The sequence below is a fragment of the Cnephaeus nilssonii genome, assembly GCF_951640355.1.
Source record: "Cnephaeus nilssonii genome assembly, chromosome: 8".
Lineage (NCBI taxonomy): Eukaryota > Metazoa > Chordata > Mammalia > Chiroptera > Vespertilionidae > Cnephaeus > Cnephaeus nilssonii.
Window position 1 is genome coordinate 57,934,377 of NC_137079.1, and position 21,868 is coordinate 57,956,244.

At 37.7% G+C, this 21,868-nt stretch overlaps 1 protein-coding gene across 3 annotated transcripts in view; it reads right to left on the reverse strand.

The window, feature by feature from the left end:
* SLAIN1 (SLAIN motif family member 1) overlaps positions 1-21,868 on the reverse strand; it is a 58,907-nt gene that overhangs the window by 34,833 nt on the left and 2,206 nt on the right. For 2 of the 3 annotated variants that reach the window (XM_079778948.1, XM_079778949.1), the window contains exon 2: positions 8,788-8,927. In XM_079778948.1, the coding sequence (XP_079635074.1) occupies positions 8,788-8,927 (140 nt within the window). Of the gene's footprint in view, positions 1-3,372; positions 3,388-8,763; positions 8,928-21,868 lie in introns of all 3 variants that reach the window. The other variant, XM_079778950.1, reaches the window with a different exon arrangement.

The following is a 21,868-nucleotide window of genomic DNA, read 5'->3' on the forward strand; positions in this document are numbered from 1 at the left end:
TGTGAGTGTTTGTTATTTATATTCTAAAGGGGTAGGGGAAGTGGGGAAGAATATAGAAAAGCATGTCAGAAATGAAATACACATCGATCTAAGAAGAAACAGAAGAAGAAAAGAAATAGACTAACATGGTTGTGTCTTGAATTTTTTACTATTCTTGAATAAACTACACTCATTAAAACTTTTCAATTTGAGATTTCTAACTCTAATATTTTTATTTATAATTACAGAAAACAGACATCCCCAAAGGAAAAAATACTATTAGTTTTCTATAAAGTATAAATAGCTAAACGAAGAGGGTTCCCTGTATTTTTGGGTTCATTTTCTGAATAAATAACTGCATATAAAACACTTCACATTTTTTCAAAGTAATTTCACATTCAACATTTCCTGAAATCTTTCTAATAGCTCTGTGAAACCTATTCAATGTCCCCACTTACTTAGCAAAACACTAGAAACAAGTGGCATGTTCGTAGTCATACAGTTCAATTAGGGATGAGGCATTACCGGCACTAAGTCTAACTACTAGGTCAAAACTCTCCACCATAATTAGCATTCAACACCCACAATGTGATAGGAACTATTCCAGACACTGAGGAGAGGGCGGGGGGGGGGGGGGGGGAGTGGGGGAGTAGTGATGAACAAAGTAGACTCAAATCTCCACCCTCAGACTCGCATTTTAATGAGCACCACTATGGGATTTTTCTTCTTGGCTTGGCTACTCAGATACCATTTATAACACCAAATGTTCAATTACTTTCTTTGTTCATCTAAGGAACTTAAATATAGTCAAATTAATAAATCACAAAAACCAAACATTTGGAACTTAAAACTTGTTTGAAAGGTCATTAAGCATTGGCAATTCAGAATGGAATTGAGGAGTAGGCCCCTATCCTCAGATGCTTCCAAACAGAAAATAACAAATGTTAGGACAATTTTCCAAAGATAATAAAACAACCAAAATTTTGAGTTTTGTCTAATATTGCACATTCAAATGAGGGTTCAGTGTTGTTATTGTTTGTTTGTTGTTGTTTGTTTGGGGGAGGGGGGGAGAAAATATTATTCTAGGCTTTCTTAGTTAATTTTATACCATTAGACTGCACATTTAGAAGTACCAAAAGATTTAACTTTATAAATTATAAAATTTTCACATTAAAAAACAACAGTTTGGAAAAGGGAAAGTAAGTTTTAGTTTCACAATAAAAAGTTTCAGTTAATTAATGTTCAATTAATTTACCCTATGAGAATTTAAGGGTATTTAATACATATCAGTCATCTGTAAGAATATATATACCTTCCACCAAAAATAATTATCCCATTGTGACTTACACACACACAGTTAACCAATTTGCGAAATTGGAGCTGTGAAGACACACTTCACTTAGCAATATCTTAAAACAATTGTAATGCCCTATAAAATTAAATATTACAAAACATGACTTACTTTCCCTCATTTTGTTCAGAAAAATAAACTTTCAGAAGATCAAGATTTTAATAAGCTTTTTCTCACAACTTCAAGACAAAACCTGAACACTTCCATACACTTTCCGGTAACAGATCCACATTCACAACGATGTCGGACAGAGCAAGGCTATCTAAGATCTCCCAAATAAAAAATGTAGGTAGCAAAAGGAGAGCTAGAGGTCCTTCAAGAAGTTACCATTAGCAATGACACAATTAGAGATAATCTTGGAAGAAATGCTGCCTAATGTATCTACAGAAACTGAGCTTGACAAACTCTTACTACAATGTGTTCCTGGAGATACTTCCTTCCTAAGCAGGAAAGTCAGATAATTTGTAATCAAGAAAACAGCAGAGGCTAAGTTCCAGAGTATAGGAGGGAATAAGAAAAGAATGGGATGGGATGTAAGACTAAGGAACCGGAGGGTATATAAGGTCCACCCACTAGATACACTATGGCTCCTCCTAGCAATGGCCTCTCTACACATGTTCTACAGGGAATTAACCTTTAATTTATGAGTAATTTTCTCCCCCGAAAAAATCAGGGTCAAGAACTGTAACCAAGTATCTAAAATATTTGCTAAGAAGCAGCCTCTTATCTGAAGCACCAGGCTAACATTAAAAAAGACTTACCCAGCCCTTGGTAAAAGAGTGAGTGTGTATAGAGAGACAGAGCCCAGCCGGAGTGGCCCAACTGGTTGAGCGTCGTCCTCGGCACCAGGAGGTTGCCCATTCAATTTACGGTCAGGGCACTTGCCTGGGTTGCAGGTTCGATCCCCAGTTGGGGCATGTACAGAAGGCAACCAATCAATGCTCCTCTCTCACATCCATGTTTCTCTCCCTCCTTCTCTCTCTCCTTCTCTAAGCATGTCCTCAAGTGAAGATTTAAAGAAAAAAAAGAGAGAGAGAGAGAGAGAGACAGAGAGACAGAGAGAGAGACAGACTGACTGAAAGGATGACTTTACCCTTTCTTCAAATCTAATCCCTAATTGCTCCTTGTCATGGCAGTGGATGGTCTTACCAAACAGTCTTTAAAATCATGGGAATGTATGCAACCACTGATCATTTTGCAACAAAATGCAGTAAAATAAGTAAAAACTGATTATTTAAAATTAAACAGGCTGGTGAGTGGGAAAACAATGCCACAAGCTGATACTTCAAGTGACGCCAGATTTTCTTCTGGAAGAAGGAGCTGGCTAGTAAGGAAAGTGGTGCAAAGACTCCACCCCATCTTAAAATATTCAAAACCCAAACTGAAATCGTAACAGTAATCATTGTGACATTGGGTTCAGAAAGAAATAAAATTCATTTATTTTAGCAACAGCCTATAGGATAGGTCAGGTTCCCTTCTACCTGGTGTGACCCTGTCCTTGAGCAATTTATACTCAAATGAAGAGTCCTAGTCTCAAAGAAAATGCTCAATAATATTTGTTCCCTGAAAATGCTGATTGCTCAGGAGAGAAATTAAGCCTAAATAAAAAAGAAAATGCTTTATTAGAGAGTTACTTGAAACTTCTAAAATACAGAATGTTCACATTATTTCAATTAAGTATTTATACTAATTATTAATAAAATTTAAGTAAACTATAATTTGTGATATGTTAATTAGCTATCATTGACAAAGGACCCCCTTAAAATGGAAAGCCAGTAAGAATTCTTCAATATGAAGGACTAAATATGAGTTCTTATTTATTCTCTTACAAACCCACACTAGAATGGCAACTAAACTAAAAGTCTTCTACACCCAGATGAAAGACAATAGGAGAGGAGGCCCCATCAGACTAAGTCATTTCATTCAGAAGTGAGAAAACAGATGAACATCAGGCAACAGACTTCCGTTTCAGCACTCGCTGCTCTGAGGGGGATAAGCCAACAAGGACCTAGGAGGGTTCTGGAATTGAAGGTGCCAGGTACCAGAGGGTAGGGATTCTAGGATGAAACCAAAATAGGACAACTGTTTCAAAATCTATAGCAAAGTACTGAAACCCTTGGGCTCCCTCCCCTGCTTTCCTGAAAGATGGATTTTATTACTTAAACTGAAACAGAAAGCTGCTAGGTTTAAGATACGCTACACAAATAAGAGTACCTTACAGAAAAACAGGAGGAGTAAGTGTAAAGTCAGTACACATCAGAAGATAAAAAATACTGAGAGCACAGGGACTTAACATCAGTTTTGATCACTGCTATATCCCCATTACCTACAATGGTCTCTGACACACAGAAGATACTTAATAAAAATGCAGCAAAGAGTGCAGAAGAGGGGTTTTTTAAAAATCTCCAAGAAAGTAGGAAAAAAAAAATCAAGGGGGGAAAAAACACACACAGAGAGAAAAATAAAAAATGGGAACAGGAATCCAGGAGATTTGAGATCTGATAAAAGGAGTATCTGGAAAGAAAGGACAGAGAAAACTGGAGGGGAGGGGAGAATTATAAAGAACTAATGCTTAAAATTTTGTCAAACTTAAGTTTCCAGGTTGAATTACACACTGACTGTCCAGCACAAAAATGAAATTCCAAAATACCTGGAAGAAAAGATTCTAAAATACCTGGGGTATTTTAAATGTAAAGGTCACAAGATTCAGAAACAAGAAAGGAACAGGACTTCAGAAGCAATCCTGAAGCTAAAATATAACGGAATAATGCCTCCTAAACTCTGTTGGAAAGCGTTTCTATACTGAGAAACCATAGAATTCCATACGGAGTCCAAAAACCGATCAAGTGTAAGAGTGAGGGTACAACCAAGGCACTTCCAGACATATGAGGTTCTCCCATGGGCCCTCTATTCTCTCCCGCCCCCCAAAAAGCAACCGGAGAATATATTTTACTAAAATGGAATATAAGGAAAAGGAATTCTCTCCAGCAAGGAGACAGGTGATACAGCACTGAAGAGAGAAGAAGGAAGGTCCACCGTGACAGCTGTGCAGAGGGCCACAGAGAGCCAGTTCAGTCTGGAGTAAGAGAACACAGGACACTACCAGAAGGGATAGTTTAAAAAAAAAAAACTTGGCTGTATATGTCCAACTGTACAAAGGATGGCTCACTTGGAGAGTCTGAGGATAAACTAATGACAAAGACCAAAAAATCAAGTAAGTGTCTTTTTACAGTTAACTCTAGGAAAAACAGAAAGTTAGATGAGAAAAGAAACATAATGATAAAATACTGTGTGGCTTAGATGTGACTATTTCTATCATAATCAATTGATGCATCCTAAAATTAGTAAAAAGCTACATGGGAGGATATGTGTTGGAAGCCGCCCATTGCCCTCACTAGCAGAGAGGTGTGGACAAGGAACCCGGAAGGCTGGTCAACCTTGAAGCTCTGAAAGGTCAGAGCCAACCACCAACTGTTTAGTTGAGACAATGGTAGCTAAAGCAACTTCCATCTTTTAGTTTTGTGTAAATCCTTGCTGATAGGCTATTATTGGAATTGCCTGCCTAAAGGCTATGGGTGTATCCCACAGTCTTAATAAAAGGGATAGCAAAGCCAGAGCGGGGTGAAGTCCTTCCCCTTGAGTTGGGCTCTCGCCTGGCCCCCAATATTTCCAAGTTAATATTTTCTAGCCTCTTTCATTTGCATGTGGCCTCCTCCAGAGCCCGAACCCTGAACCTGAACCCTGAACCACGCGGGTCGTGAAAGGGGTTCTCTACAGATATGTTAAAAAAAAAAAAAAAAGTACCATATAAGGAGGGGGGGGGGTTGTTAAAAAAATTAAACCTTCACCACCCAAAGTAAAAAGCCAATGGATAATGTTTAACCTTTTGCACTCGGATGTCGAGTGTGACTCGACATGGTTAGCATCGGTAGCAGCTCGTCTGTCGAATTGTATTGAATGTATCAATAATTTGAAATATAAAAAAATCCAAATAAATAAGTTTGCATGAAAAGAAACTCCAGTTTTTTATTCTACTGCCACGCTTTGTAAAATCTGGGGTATTTAAAAAACTAAATCCCGAGTAGAATAAAGGAATCGAGAAAAAAGCAAGTGAGTGCAAAGGGTTAAAATTTACAACTCAGCAATAGCCATATAGGCATGGAATTTATAAATAGAGGCAAACAACCAAGTAAAAACAAATAGCTTTTTTTGTTAACCCTAACTGGAAGATTTTAAAAAATATACATTTTATTGATTTTTTTACAGAGAGGAAAGAAGAGGGATAGAGTTAGAAACATCAATCAGCTGCCTCCTGCAGACCCCCTACTGGGGATGTGCCTGCAACCAAGGTACATACCCTTGAACAGAATCGAACCTGGGGCCCTTCAGTCCAAAGGCCAACGCTCTATCCACTGAGCCAAACCAGTTAGGGCCCTAACTGGAAGATTTTTTTTCCTCATTGCATTTCAGAGAGAGTGTAGAAGGGAGGGAAAAAGAGAGGAAGAGAGGGAGAGGGAGGGAGGGAAGTAAAGGGGAGGGGGGGGGGGAGAGAGAGAGAGAGAAAGAGAAAGAGAGAGAGACATCAACTGGTTGCCTCCCACACCCACCCCAACTGATACTTGCAACCCAGGAGGGGTAGGTGCCCTTGACCAGGCATTGAACCTTCGATCCTTCAGTACACAGGCTTATGCTCTAACCAGTGAGAAACACTGGCCAGGGCCAAATAGCTTTTGTTAAGTAATTATATCTAGGTAATAAAACGGGAATGAGAGGACGGGGTAGGAATTTGCTATTTTTCTTAAAGTACCCATAAGACTAATATTTCTAAACTACAGACATAATGCTTTATAAAATATGAATTTCAAAAATAGAAATTCAACCAATGATTACCTGGTCTACGGGGTTATTTCTTATCTCATATTGGGATTATGGATCTTTGGAACAAAAGCGTTTAGTCTCACACCAAAAGAGGATTTAGCAAGACTAATTTTGGTTTTGAAATGCTAGTTCTCTGCTTAACCTCTATTACACAAAATTTAAATAAATAACATCATGAAAAAAACTCCAGCTTTCAATTCATTTCCCCATGACCTCACAATTCTGCTTTAGCCCCTAGTCAATGAGTGGAAAATCAGATAATCAGGCACTTAGTCTAAATTCTCAAAAGCCCCCAGCAATCAGGATTATTTACATCAAACCTAACAAAAGCCTCTCCCCTATTGAAAAAATAAATAAATAAAGAGAGAGAGAGCGTATATCAATGTACCCTATATGCAAATGGTCCAAAGGGCCCAAATCCAATCTGCCTGTTTTTGTAATAACCACCAGCTAAGAATGGTTTTAACATTTTTTAATGTTTTAAAAAAATAAAAATATTATTTTGTGACACATGAAAAAAAAAATCACATGAAATTCTAATCTCAATGTCAGAAGGTAAAGGCTTATTGGAACACAGCCGTGTTCATTAATGTCTGCATCTATGGCTGCTTTCTAGTGATGGCAGGGATGGTGGGGCCACACAACCTAACCTATTACTATCTGGTCCCTTTCAGAAAAGTCTGTGACCCCTGAGCTAAAGAACTTTGAATTTACCCCTGAGTTAAAGAACTCTAGTTCTAAATTTTATTTTAAATAAAGTTAAGACACATTCATGTATTTAAAAATGTACATCTAAAAAGTCCTTGAATCAAGGATAAAGAAATTTAGGAATGAGCTAAATAACCTTGAAAGGGAAAAAATCCAGAGGGATTAAATGGTTGCTTAGGGTCTTGTAGGTAAAAGGGAACAGAATCAAGATTAGCGTCTTCTGACTCAGAGAGCTGCTCTCTTAGATAAGCATCTGTTGCCAAAGTTTTAACCCCAATACTCCTTTGTTCCTATTCTACTCTTAAACTTTCTATTACTAAATAACTTATTTCACTTTAGTTAAAATGTTAATAAAACATGCTTTTAAAGTTTGATCTTCCCCAAATATTTAAAACAGATTGAAATTTACTTATGACTGTGCCAAAAAAACAAACAAACATACAAACAAAAAACACAGTTGAGAATACTGGTTAAGGACAGTCTTTGGCATTGGGGACGCCCAGGCTCTTATCTCTGACCCCAGGGTATCACTCTGGCCTCATAATCCCCCAAATTTCTCTCAAGTTCACTTTTCTCACCTCTAAAAGTGAGGATAGTACCTACCACAGTTGAGTGGGGTGGGACTGAGTAAAATAAAGGATATGAAAAACGTAATGTTCTATCACAGCATTAAGAGCTCAAGAAATGTTGTCTATTATACGTTGTCTTATCACGTCCAAATATTTTTATAACCATTCATTATCCCTGAAGAGCTTCACAGGCACTGTTCTCAAACTGCAGTGCCCGTAAGAGCCACACTTGTGAGCTTGTTGATGCCGATTTCCTTGGCCCTACTCCCAGCTACACTGATTGTTTAATCTGGGAGAGGCAGGAATCTGCATTTTCTTTTTTTTCTTTTTTTTAAAAATTGATTTCAGAGAGGAAGGGAGAAGGAAAGAGAACTAGAAAACACCAATGATGAGACAAGATCATTGACTGGCTGCCTCGCACACTCCACACTGGGGATCAAGCTGGCAACCTGAGTATGTGCCCTGACCAGGAATCGAACTGTGATCTCCTGGTTCATAGGTGGATGCTCAACCACTGAGCCATGCCGGCCAGGCAGAAATCTGCAATTTCTAACTCAAGTTGACAATTGGAGGCAGGTAGTCCATGGGATAGAAATAGTGTTCCTAAATACTGAATCAGATACTGAGAAGTTAAGAGACAATCAAAAGCCTAAATAATCACAGCTTTAATTAAGTAGTCTACTTAATCAAAGGCGCTGAGTACTACTCATTTATTTTGCCGTTCTTCTTTTTATAACAGTCCTAATTTTTTTTTTAATTTAAACTTGTGTTAGGCTCCATAAGTTAACTAACGTTACATATAATACAAGATTATTTTCAAATAATTATTAAATCAATTCTTATGTGCTTTGATTTATGAAGGTTAGGACTTCCAGTTATATAACCAACTAAACAGTTAAGGAACTCAAAATGGTCAGTCCAATGGATCTTCAGTTTTCTATCTTGGAATTCAGCCACACAACCTTGTTACTATCTCAGAGAATTTAAGACTGACCTGTTTTACTTATATTATATTTGAAAACAGAAAGGAAAAAAGAAATGTATTCCTACTGTACAATACAAACTAATACAAGCTAGAAATCTGGCTAAAAAATAAGCACGAAACTAAATATGTTATATATTAAAAACTAAATATGTTCTATATTAAGAACCCCTGATGTGTAATACATGTGAAGTGAAGTGCATGCAACAGCCACACCTCAGGGCAAGGTTTTTCCATTTTAGTATCTATTCCAAAATCAGCAAAAACAGAGTTGACAGTGGCGAGAGTCTGAGAATGTAAAGGCATCGGTTTGCAATTACCTTGCTCCAGTCTATGGCACAGGGAGCGCCTTGCTGCTTCCATCTCCGGAGTCGGATTATCTAGGACGTGTCTACACCACTGCAAAGGGCTCAGGGATTTTTCTGATGATGAGAATGTCTTTGAAGACCCAACGTATAACCTTAAAAAGAGAAATCTACATTATAGGTATTATATAGGTATGTGAAGATTACCTGTCTTCTAGAGAAAATAACACATATTTATTAACAATTTCTACCAAAACAGAACTCACATTTGATTAGTTTAAATACCAAAATTACTTTTTAACAAACATCTCCAAATAGAATGGGGATGCAGCTTGGTGGGAAGGACTCCAAAAACTGTGGAAATATATCTCAGAGTCAGAGATTGGAGGCTTTTGTTATTGAACTAACCTTGAACAGATAGCAGGATGATCTGACTACCTCACTTTTCTAGAAAGAAACATTTTCATCTCTTTCTTGGCAATAGAATCTTACATGAACTTGAGCTAATGTATGTAAGTATGACATAGCAAACAAAGCAAATCTTATGTGCTTTTTACAAGTGAAATGTCAGTTGTTTATTCATGCTCTCAACTTTCAAATAATCAGCTATTTCTCTAGTCAAAGTCTATTCTAAATTGGGTAAGTGCTTCTTTCTCATTAAAGCCAAACAACAGCTTTCGAATGTATGTTATAGGAAGAGTTCACTTCCAGCATCTATACCATCCTATATAATAAAAGGCTAATATGCAAATTGACCGAACAGCAGAACGACCAATTGCTATGACATGCACTGACCACCAGGGGGCAGACGCTCAATGCAGAAGCTGCCCCCTGGTGGTCAGTGCGCTCCCACAGGGGGAGCACCACTCAGCCAGAAGCCCTGAGCCCAGGCTCACGGCAGGCGAGCACAGTGGTGGTGGCAGGAGCCTCTCCCACCTCCACAGCAGCTCTAAGAATGTCCGACTGACGGCTCCCAGACTACGAGAGGGCGCAGACCGGGCTGAGGGACCCCCCACCAAGTGCATGAATTTCGTGCAACAGGCCTCTAGTTACATTATAATGGGTAGGACTCAAAATAACAAGGAGGCACTATAAGTTAAAACAAAGATTTCTTCTCATTGATATACTGTGCTAAGGTAAATTTTAGAATTTCAGTGATAGGGTTATATAAAAAGGTTTATCTTGAGGATTAACTAATAGTTAACTAAAAAAAGAAAGAAAATTATAATCACTGACTAATAATTGACCTTATTTTATAAAGCTGCATTCTAATTACAAATCTCATTAAAGTAATATTCCTTCAAAGTTACCATAATTCTAATGAGTGCACTTTCTTGAAATAACACTTCATTATTCACTCTTTTACTGTTTATAGTCAGGACTCCCACCTACTAGAGTAATTTATCAGTTATCCAAGATGGTTGGGGATATACTGTTCATTGGTAAATTATTCTTTTAAGTCAGGGATGGGTAAACTTTTTCTGTAAAGGGCCAGCTAGTAAGCATTTAGGCTTTGTAGGACAGGCTCTGTCACAACCACTCGACTCTACTATTGCAGTCCAAAAACATCATAGATGCTATGCAAATGAGTAAGTTCCTATAATTTACCTGAAATATCTGTTTTATACACATTAAAAGCTGATTTTCAGATGTCATGAAATAGGATTCTTTTCAACCATTTAGTAATGTAACAAACAACAAGTGCTGGCAAGGATGTGGAGAAAAGGGAACCCTAGTGCACTGTTGGTGGGAATGTAGGTTGGTGTAGCCATTGAGGGAAACAGTGTGCAGTTTCCTCAAAAAATAAAAAAATGGAACTGCCTTTTTACCCAGCAATCCCACTTCTGATTATATGTCCTAAGAATCCCGAAATAACAGTCAGAAAGAATATATGCACCCCTATGTTCAGAGCAGCATTATTTACAATGGCCAAGATCTGGAAACTGCTCAAGTGCCCATCAGTGACTTAGTGGTTGAGTGTTGACCAATAAACCAGGAGGTAATGGTTTGATTCCAAATCAGGACACATGCCTGGGTTTCAGGCTCCATCCCCAGTAGGGGGTGTGTAGGAGACAGCTGATCAATAATTCTCTCTCTTCGTTGATTTTTCTATCCCTCTCCATCCTCTCTCTGAAATCAATAAAAACATATTTTAAAATACATATTTTAAAAATTGGTGGTACATTTACACAATGGACCAACTACGCTGTTATAAAAAGAAGAAACTCTTACCCTTTAAGACAACCTGGATGGACCTGGAGATTATTATGCTAAGCGAAATAAGCCATCCAGAGAAAGACAAATACCGTATGATCTCACTAATATATGGAATCTAACAAACAAAATAAACTGATGAACAATATAGAATCAGAGGCATGGATACATAGAACAGACTGACAAATGTCAGAGGGGAGGAGGGTGAGGAAGACTGGATAAGAAATGTGACGGAATTAGCTGAAGAACACATATGCATAGCCCATGGACACAGACAATAATGTGGTGAGGTTCAAAGGAGGGGCAGGGGGCAGGGGCTCGATAGAGGTGGGAAAAGGAGGGGGTTGGGGTGGGAGACATCTGCAATAGTGTCAACAATAAAAAATTTAAATAAAAAAAGGAATAAAGTGAGTTTCTTGTAGGCAGTATAAAAAACACACAATAATAATGTAAAAATTTAGCTGACCAGCCATATAAACCAGGCAGCAGGCCCAATGTATCAGTAGGATACAATCTGCTAACTCCTATTGCAAATGAGGATTCTAAAATATCTGTTTTAATCGATTTAATAGTAATCCTAATATATCATTATTCCCTGAGAATGTGGACAATCCTGCCTTCATCAAGAGTATATTGATTAGCTAAAAATTTATATTCCTGGGCCCCACCTCCGTCTACTGGGACAAGATTATCACTTACCTTTGTAAATCCATCCCATTCACCCTCCCCTGCTAAAGGACTCCTGAACTGTCCAGCACTAGGTAGCTCTCTAGACCCCCAAGAAAAGGTTAGTCTAGGCCAGTTGTTCTCAATCTTTGGTGCATTGAAATCTCTTAGAGGGCTTGCAGGCAAGTCTAACCTACCACATTCAGTAGGTTTTGGGATAGGGTTTAAGAACTTGAAATGTCTAACCAGTTCCCAGGAGATACTGATACTGCTGTCTGGAGACACACTGAGGATGGATGCACTGAGCTAAGCCAATCATAGTAATCCCATTATCCCTGTTTGCCCAGTGACTGGTTTAGGCACAAGCCCTAGACACAATCCTAACCAATAAAAACTAAGGGGAAATATTCTGATGGGTATGTGGATAATATTCTCCTCATTTTCAAATGGGTCACAAAAGACCCAATTATATGCTGCCTACAATATTTACACTTTAAACATAAACACGCGGGCTAAAAGGATGAAAAATTACAAAAACCTACCCACAAAGAAAAGTCCAGACCCAGAAGTTTTTACCACTGAATTCTATCAAATACATAAAAAAGAATATCAATTCTTCACAAACCCTACCAAAAAAAAAAAAGAAGAAGAAGACAAAGAAACACATCCTAACACATCCTATGACGTCAGTGTTACTGATACTGAAACCAGACTCAGACCTTATAAGGAAAGAAATTAAAAAACAATATCCCTAATGAACATAGAAGCAAAAATTCTAAATAGTTAAGCAAATTGAGTTCAATCATACATAAAAGGCATACTTCATCATTACCAAGTAGGGTTTATTCCAGGAATGAAAGGTTGGCTTCCCAGTCAAACATAAATGTAACTTATCATATGCACTAAAATAGAAAAACCATATAATAATCTCAAAGACTAAAGCATAATGCATCCATTCCTGATAAAAGCTCTCAGCAAGTTAGGAATAGAAGGAAACATCCTTGATCGCATTAAACACGTGTACGAATACAGCATCTGTAATGGTGAAGCACCATGAATGCTTTTCCCCTAATATTAGAACAAGACGAGGGCTGGAGGTTCTAGCCAGTGCAATCAGACAATAAATAAAAACAGCTACTCTGGAAAGAAAGAAGTAAAACTGTCTATTCACAGATGACATGATTATCTATATAAAAAGAATCTGAGGAATCTACACAAAAGATACTAGAACTAATAAGGGAGTTTTCTAGCAAGATTGTAGGATACCAGATCAATGTATAAAAGTTAATTGTGTTTCTATATAATAGTAGCAACAATCAGTATTTTTGAAATTTTACTTTCCACTTACACTACCATAAACACACACACACACACAAAATGCCTAAGGATAAATCTGACAAGGATGCCAAGACCTATATACTGTAAGCTACAAAATACTCTTGAGATAAATTAAAGATATAAATAAATGGGGAGACAATAGTTATGGGTCAGGCCCTGGAAGGTGTGGCTCAGTTGGTTAGGCATCGGCCCATGTACCAAAAGGTTGCTTGTTCGCCTGGGTTTTGGGCTCAAACCCCAGTGGGGGTTGTACAAGAGGCAACCCATGAATGTTTCACTTTCACATCTGGGTCTGGACTTTTCTTTGTGGGTAGGTTTTTGTAATTTTACATTTCTATTTCTCTCCATCTCCCCCTCTCTCCTCCTTCCCTCCCTCTCCCACTAAAAACCAATAAAATATTTATGGGTCAGAAGATTAAATATTAAGATGTCAATTATTCTTAAATTGAGCTATCTATTTAACACAAAATCCCAATCAAAATTTCAGAAGGCTTTTTGCAGAAATGTAACAGCTGACTCTACAATTCATATGGAAATGCAAAGATCCCAGAATAGTCAAAATAACCTTTAGAAAATAAAATAACAAAGTTGGACAGCTTCTGCTGACTGAGACTCATGACAAAGCTATAGTACTGAAGACAGTTTCAACATGGCATGAAGATAAATAGATCAATAGGCAAAAAGAGATGGTCCAGAAACAGAGCTACACATAGATGGAATACTGATTCCTGGCAAATTACAAAGACAATTCAATGCAGAAAAGATCATCTTTTGAACAAATGGAGCTGGAACATGGACATCCATATGCAAAAATAAACTTTGATCCATACTTCCCACAATATTCAAAGTTAACACAGAACAGATGACAGACAAAAATGATAAAACCTGAAACTACAAAATTTTTAGAAGAAACCACAGGTGAAAGTCTTTGTATCCCTGGGTTGGCAAATATTTAATCTTAGATATAATTTCTTATACTGAAAGCATAATCCGTAAAAGAAAAAATTATCAATTAAACTTCAAAGTTAAAACTTTGCTCTTTGAAAAGACACTATTAAAAGAACAAATGATGAACCACAGAGTGGAAGAAAATATTTGCAAATCATATATCTGATTTAAAAAACTTGTATGTAGACTATATATAAGCAACTCAATTTTTAAAAATGGACAGAAGATTTGAGCAAACATTTCACCAAAGAAAATCTATGGATGGCAAACGGCAAACAGAAAATATGCTTGTCATTAGGGAAATGCAAACTAGAACAACAATGAGATACTACTATACATGCATCAGATGGCTAACATTAGTAAGACCAGTCACAGCATATACTGATGATGTGGAGCAACTGAAACTGATACACTGCTGGTAGAAATGTAAAACGGCACAACCACTTTGGAAAAGATTACGGCAGCTTCTTAAAAAGTTAACATACTCCTACTCTCCGTTTCAGCCATTCAAAAGTCACTAAGTATTTAGCCTATAAAGACATGAATGCATGTGTCCATAACAAAGACTTGCTTGTAATAGCCAAAAACTGAAAACAACCCAACTGTTCATTAAAAGATGAATAGATGCCCTAGCCGGTTTGGCTCAGTGGATAGAGAGTCAGCCTGAGTACTGAAGGGTCCCAGGTTCGATTCCGATCAAGGGCACATGCCCGGGTTGTGGGCTTGACCCTCAGTAGGGCGCGTGCAGGAGGCAGCCAATCAATGATTCTCCCTCATCATTGATGTTTCTATTTCTCTCTCCCGCTCCCTTCCTCTCTGAAATCAATAAAAATATATTTAAAAAAAAAAAAGAAAGATGACTAGATAAACTGGTGTCCATACAACTGATGAAAAGGAATGAACTATATATTTTGATTCAAGGAACACAGATACATTTAAAAATAATTATTTTGATTGTAAAAAGACAAACAAACACAAATAAATGAAAAAAGAGTACATGCTATATGATTTCATGCCTCTAACAGTATAGGAAATGCAAACCAATCCAGATGGAAAGAAAACAGATCACTGGTTGCCTGGGCTGGAGAAGTGAGCAGGAGCAGGAGAGAGGGAATACAAAGGCCACAAAGAAACTCGGTGTGGGGACATAGCCACTTTCTTGATTGTGGTGTGTTTATGGGTGGACCACATATCAAAACCTATCAAATAGCACATTTTAAGTATATGCCGTTTACATTTCACCTTAATAAAGCTTTTAAAATAAAAGTCATGAGATAGGGACTGTCCCTCAATATTCTTGAGACTTGAGACTCAAGTAGCCATCTACCACACAGGTGAATCAGAGAAGCAGGTGCCACAGCCCTGACATAAATGAGCCACTAAATTAGTCAAGTGAGAAACTTCCTTATCTCTAGGCTTTAAGTGAACAAAACAGCCTCACTGTTTAATAAAAATACAAATCACGTCACTATCTGAGCCTTTGCTTCTTCTCAAATCCTTCTCAGCTGCCATGTGAAGCTGCTCTCTGAAGCACTTTCTGCCCATTACCTCTAGATTCACAAGGGGCAAAAGCTCTTATCTTCTGCTACTAGAAGCTCCCATCAACCAGTGTGCCTCAGTACTTCAGATCCTCACACCATTTTTTGTTGTTGTTTACTTTTTGGGGGGAGGTGTTGTTTTTTGGTGGGTTTTGTTTTTTTTTTTTGCTTGTAGGGGAACTCCACAGGAAGGTTTCCTTCATCTCTTAGAGCCTATGTAATCTAGTTCTTTCGTTTGACCACACAGCCTCACAGCAAATTCAAAAGCAATGCTCACTTTCCACAGGCACATTTGATTACTATGTGACTCACTCTGTCATATTTATTTATGGGGATTTCTGTTGTTCCTACTCTATTTCCATCCATGCTATTTGTCTGACCCCCACCCTGAAGTTCCTAGAACATAGATCATGTGACTGAAAGCAGGGAATTCAGTTGCAAGTTTGCATAAGGAACAACTGGAATCCAAGAGCCCTGACTCTACCCCATAACAGCCAGTCCCACCACCGCTTCTCCATCACAACCTAACACCAGAGGCTTACGATGTGGATAGCTGAGCCAGAGAAGCTCTGACCAATGTAGTTCAAGGAGGGATGAAGAACCTTACTGAAGCAGAGTATCTAAATGAGAGTCTATGGGTTAGAACCCTTTCCATCCCTAGAACTGACTGCCTTCCTTATAACTTCCAGGAGTATGGAAGGTTTATGTCTCGAAAAATAGAAAAGCCCATGAGAAGACTCAAAGATACTGAAACTTGAACTGCTATCCACCCACTTAGTAAAGTATACCAAGTCCAAAAAACTCCACCCCTGCAGAATTTTAGATCAATTTCAATACCTCCTTTGGGTATGAACAGAAAACCACTGATACCAGATATTTGGAATATCCCTTTTAAATAAAACCCTGAGACTAAAAGTGGAGGGGGCAAAAAAGAACTGAGGAGAAAAACAATGCAGAGAACAGATGAAAAAAACCGAGACAACTATAAAATACTAGAGGCCCTGTGCATGAAAGTCCGGGAGCCCTCGGGGGATGTTCAACTGACTTAGCGCCAGCCGTGAGCCCGGCTTCTGGCTGAGCGGTGCTCTGACCACCAGGGGGAAGATCCTGTGTTGAGCGGACTCGGGCCAAAACCGGCTCTCCGACATCCCCTGAGGGGTCCCGGATTGAGAGAGGGCACAGGCCAGGCCAAGGGACCCCACTGGTGCAAGATTGAGGCCGGGGAGGGACACGGGAGGTTGGCCAGCTGGGGAGAGACTGCAGGAGGGTTTCAGGGCATGTCTGACCAGTCTCGCTCAGTCCTGACTGGCCAGACCCCAGCAGCAAGCTAACCTACCGGTCAGAGTGTCTGCCTCCTGGTGGTCAGTGCACATCATAGTGACTGGTCAATCAGTCAATCTTCTGCCCCTGGTGGTCAGTGCACATCATAGCGAGCGGTTGAGCAGCCTTAGCATATCGTTAGCATAATACGCTTTGATTGGTTGAATGGACGACTGGACACTTAGCATATTAGGCTTTTATTATATAGGATCATCTGAGAGAAAATGTTGCATTCATAAAACAAAAACAGGATATTAAAAAGAAATAGTTTCTTCATTCTTGGAAAATGAAACTATTATATTCAGTAAGTAAGTTGAAGAAGTCTCCCTGAAGCAAAACAAAGACAGATTTACAATGGAGATAAAATTAAATGGCTGCACCAGGTGGACCTAGACCTGATTGCAAGTTCTAAAACGCACGTGTGCGCGCGCACACACACACAAAGACACACACAGAAGGTTATGGGGGGGAAAAAGCAGAAAATTTCTGAGGGCTAAAGGTAGGCCACTGAGTTACAGTGAAAGTACCACAAATGTCCAGTACAATAAATGAGTAAAGAGGCCCATACCAAGGTACAATGTGATACTGTAGAATACTAGGGATAAAAAAAAAGCTAAAAAAAAAAAAAAAGGTCAGGAAGGATTATATATCCAAACCAAAGTGCACTTAAGTATCTAGAAAGTAATAAAAATTAGAACAAAATGGAACAATGCCTTCAAACATGAGGGGAAAACGATTGACTTTTAGTCTTTTATACCCAGCCCAATTATGAATTTTGTATGAGAAGAGAATATAGACATTTTCAAAATATGCAGGATTTCAAAGTGTACTTCTCATACATGTGCCCTTTCTCAGAAAGCTAATGGAGACTGTGCCCCACCTTCAAGAATAAATTAAATAGGAAGACAAATAATTTAAGAAATAGGAGATCCTATAGAGGAATGAAACCTAAGGAATTCGCATGACAACAATACTGGGCATCCAGCCTAAGGAGCAAACAGTAAAGACTGGAGTAATGGGCTTAAGAGTTCCAGAAGAAATGGCACTACAAAATACATTTTTAAAAATATATTTTTATTTATTTCAGAGAGGAAAGGAGAGGGAGAGAGAGAGAGAGAAACATCAGTGATGAGAGAATCATTCATCGGCTGCCTCCTGCACACCCCCTACTGGGGATCGGCCTGCAACCTGGGCATATGCCCTTGAATGGAATCAAACCTGGGACCTTTCAGTCCACAGGCCGACATTCTATCCACTGAGCCAAACCGCCTACATTTTTAAAGACAGGTTTAAAAGATTAACAAATGTGTTTGGGCTTACTAAGGAATTTAATGGCTCCAGTAGTATTTGGATAAATAATAATAATAGGTTAAAGAAAGTGAAGGGGAAAAAAAGAGAGACCATTATTAACTCTTGGAGGAACAAAGGGATTAGAGACAATAAATGTAAGATACAATTAGAAGGGTTCAGCTAATAACAGTTATAATCATAATACAGGCATTATAACGATTTAATACAAAAATTATAGAAAACAAGAGAAGGAAAAGGAGATATGGTGGTTTGGGGGTGAGGGGAAGAGCGCTCCTTCCAAAACAAGTCCACAGATGTCTAAGTTCCTACAGTATAAAGACTTGAGAACAAAAGAAACAGGAAGGAGAGTATAAAGTGATGCCTATGTGGAGGACTCGAAGGCAGGAACGAGTAGAGGACTGCTGCTTTCTGTAATGAGCCTTGCTATAGGTGAGTTCTGAACTATGTACATCCTATTTATTGTATTACTTTGATAAAACTTTGGAAGCACTATGTAAATATATGGTATTAAAACAAGTGATTATTTTCAGAGTTAGTCTCCAACCAATGTAGCCCAGATAGCCTCAAGCCTACTCTTTCTACAGCTAAGGACTACAGCTGAATTTAAATAAAGAAGAAAAATGGCAGTTAGAGAAATCCTGTAGCTACAAACTCCATGAGTACAATATATCTCTAAAATTGGGTAAACAAAGAAAAACCCGAATTTCTCCTAACTGGTCTAATCTTCTAAAAAGTCATTTAAAAAATTGCCTCATTCATTGTCATTACAATTCCAGCAACATTTACAATACCCTATTTTGCCATCATTAATACAACATACCTCCTAGTTGAAACTACTCTTTCAACTTCTATTGTTTAATTGATGTAATTGAGTCTGGCAAGAATATTTGAAATGTCCCACAATGATTTTCTTTAACTTTACTTCAATAACTTCCAAAAGCACATGACTAGAAATTGACCCTTCTCATATACTATCTTCTTTTCCATATATGACCCTAGACTTAATTTATGTGCTAACACTGGGAGGTCAGAAGTAACACAAAGCCCATTATAATGCTTCAAATAAAGTATTATTACTGCCCAGAAAAAAATCTCTATTATTCGGAAGTAAATGTTTTGGTTCTAAAGTCATCTTTCTCCAGATAATACAAAAGCAAATGGTAAAGCAATATCTATCTAACTATCTACCTATATCTATATCTGTATTATATCACACACACACACATCTGTCTCTAAAAAATAATATGTAGCAATTTCCAAAGTAATTTTAAGAGACTTCAACCACAAGTTTTAAGGAAAGCTAAAACATCAGCACTAATAAGCAAAATCAATCAATCCCCAGTCAAATTAAATAGTGTTTAATGAACAAGCACCTGGCTAGGGTCAAACTGATCAGCCATTGCAAAAGAAAGGTACTACCACACTAAGCTATAAAAGGATATGTGCCATCTAAATTTTAGTGACTGAACTGTCCTATAGCAGACTCTCTCCTCTCCATCCGCAGTTAAGTCTCAACTTCTATTTCAGTGTCTCCTTGAAGTATTTCGAAGTTACTCATTTGAAAGACACATCAGCACATACTTCAGTCAACTCCTTTTGGCTCCTAGAAAACACTGCTGTTTTCAATTAGCATTGTCAGAAAGTGCCGCACCCTCTGGTCTTTTCACTGAAAATCAATTACGGGGAGAAAAAAATAGTTTAGGTGGTCTAATTGGGCTGTGCCATATGTATAGTACAAGGTGTTCAACAGCTTTGATGGAAAATTGGCAAGGGTTTTAGCCAGCTGTCTGAGGTCTTGGTGTTACACATGGAAGATGAATATTCATTCATTAAATTTTCTTTACTTTGTACTCATAACATTTTTTCCTTCTAGAATTAATGAACTTTCCCTCCTGTCCTTTCCAGTTGGACAAGGTTAAAATCCCCGCCACATTCCTTTACACAAGTCTCAATATTCTGCTAATTACCACTCCACTAAAATAGCGGCCTTGTTTTATGACTACATTGTATGTATTAGCTGGCATGTTTTTATCTTGGCATTTTCTGAATATAGATTTATCTTCCTGGTTGAGGTGTACAAGAACTGACTTTCCCCAGTGCCACTCTATCTTGAGAGAGCTATGCTTTCCCACCTGTTTTCTCCAAGTTCATTTTGCTTTCAAACAGTACAAATTGGGAATTTTTCTAACTCTGACCACAATGCACAAATACATTTACTATTTCAACCCAGGTCACACACATGTAAAACTAAAATAAGTTTACCCAAGACAAGTTTGTATTGTAAGGTATAATACACTCTAATTTTATATTTTACCGCACTTCATTTAAAAAAAAAAATGCTGACAATCCACTAAACTGACTATATAGCCCACTAATGGGTCACATCAAAGCTGAGGGAAATTCTCAAGGGTATAAACACTTCTGAATCTGTGAAAACAATCTGGATTTTTGGTCTTAATTATTTCAGTACATAACTGGAGGAGCTTACATAAGTCATTTCATTTAATAACTTCAGTTCCTTAACAATGAAATAAGGGAGCTGACACACTATGGCATGGGACTATAATAACTGGACTTAAGAATTAAGGTTCTGGAACCACAGTCAACTTTAATTTTCTGAGACATTTCATTCTAGCAGCACTGTGCTAAGACAACTAGGTGATATTATGGCAAAATTAAATGTTTTAAATTCGACTGAGTTAAGTATTTGAAGAAATAAGCCAACTGTTTTGTTTCAAAACTTTTCATCAAAATGAAAAGCAAAACACATCATTCTTCTTACATTAAAATTGTGTTGTTTTGTTATAGATAGAAAATACATACAGGTTAAATAACTGTTTGGAAAAAAGACCCAAGAGACCACAAAACAGGGACATACAGTTTGCAGTGATGACAGAACTCTAGAGAGCTTTGCAAGCATTAACAAATGGGTTAAACCCTGGTGACTATTTATTCATCAAAAGGCCCAAATATTGCAATACAAAAATATCTCAATGCATAAAATGCTATGATAGAAAGTTTCCTGTAAATCAGGTGACCTTAAAAAATGTTTACATCCATCCCAATAAGATTAATGATCCCTCCCTGTTTTTCCACCTGGGATTCTATTCCTAGGTTTGTTTTGAGGAAGATATAGTATTTATAGAGTACTCTGCCATTTGTCTGTAAAAACATTTGTAGTGTCAAGGCAAGATTTATCTATTCACCTCTATACTTGAGGTGTAAATTAGTAGAACCTACTACAATTTAAATTTGTTTCAAACCATCTAAAGTGCTGATACCTACTTAGTTGGATTAGCCTGATTATTTTTTAAAGTTATTTCAATGCTATTTTGATTAAAAATAAACTACAAAAGGAAAGTCTAGATATCAAATACTAGCAATACTTGGATGATAACTAATTATGGTAGAAATCCATTCAAAAGAGAAAATATTAAAAGCAAATTAGCTATGTATATACTATCACCAATCTAATATACTTATAAAATAGTAATAGCATCATCATAATCTTTAAATGCTAATATTTTAAGGCACATAATTAATCCCCATCAAAAAATGCAAACAAGTTCCTTTCCATGACTTAAGTACATATCTTCAGAAAAGGGTCAAACGGGGACGAAATCAACCCAAAATAATATGAGAGTGGCATAAGGTCTTATAGTTAGTGATAACCTAAGAACCACCAACAGAGCATTTCCCAGTACCATATTCAGGCTGAAACTGAGCTTACAATAATACACTTGGGTTCCACAAAAATAAAG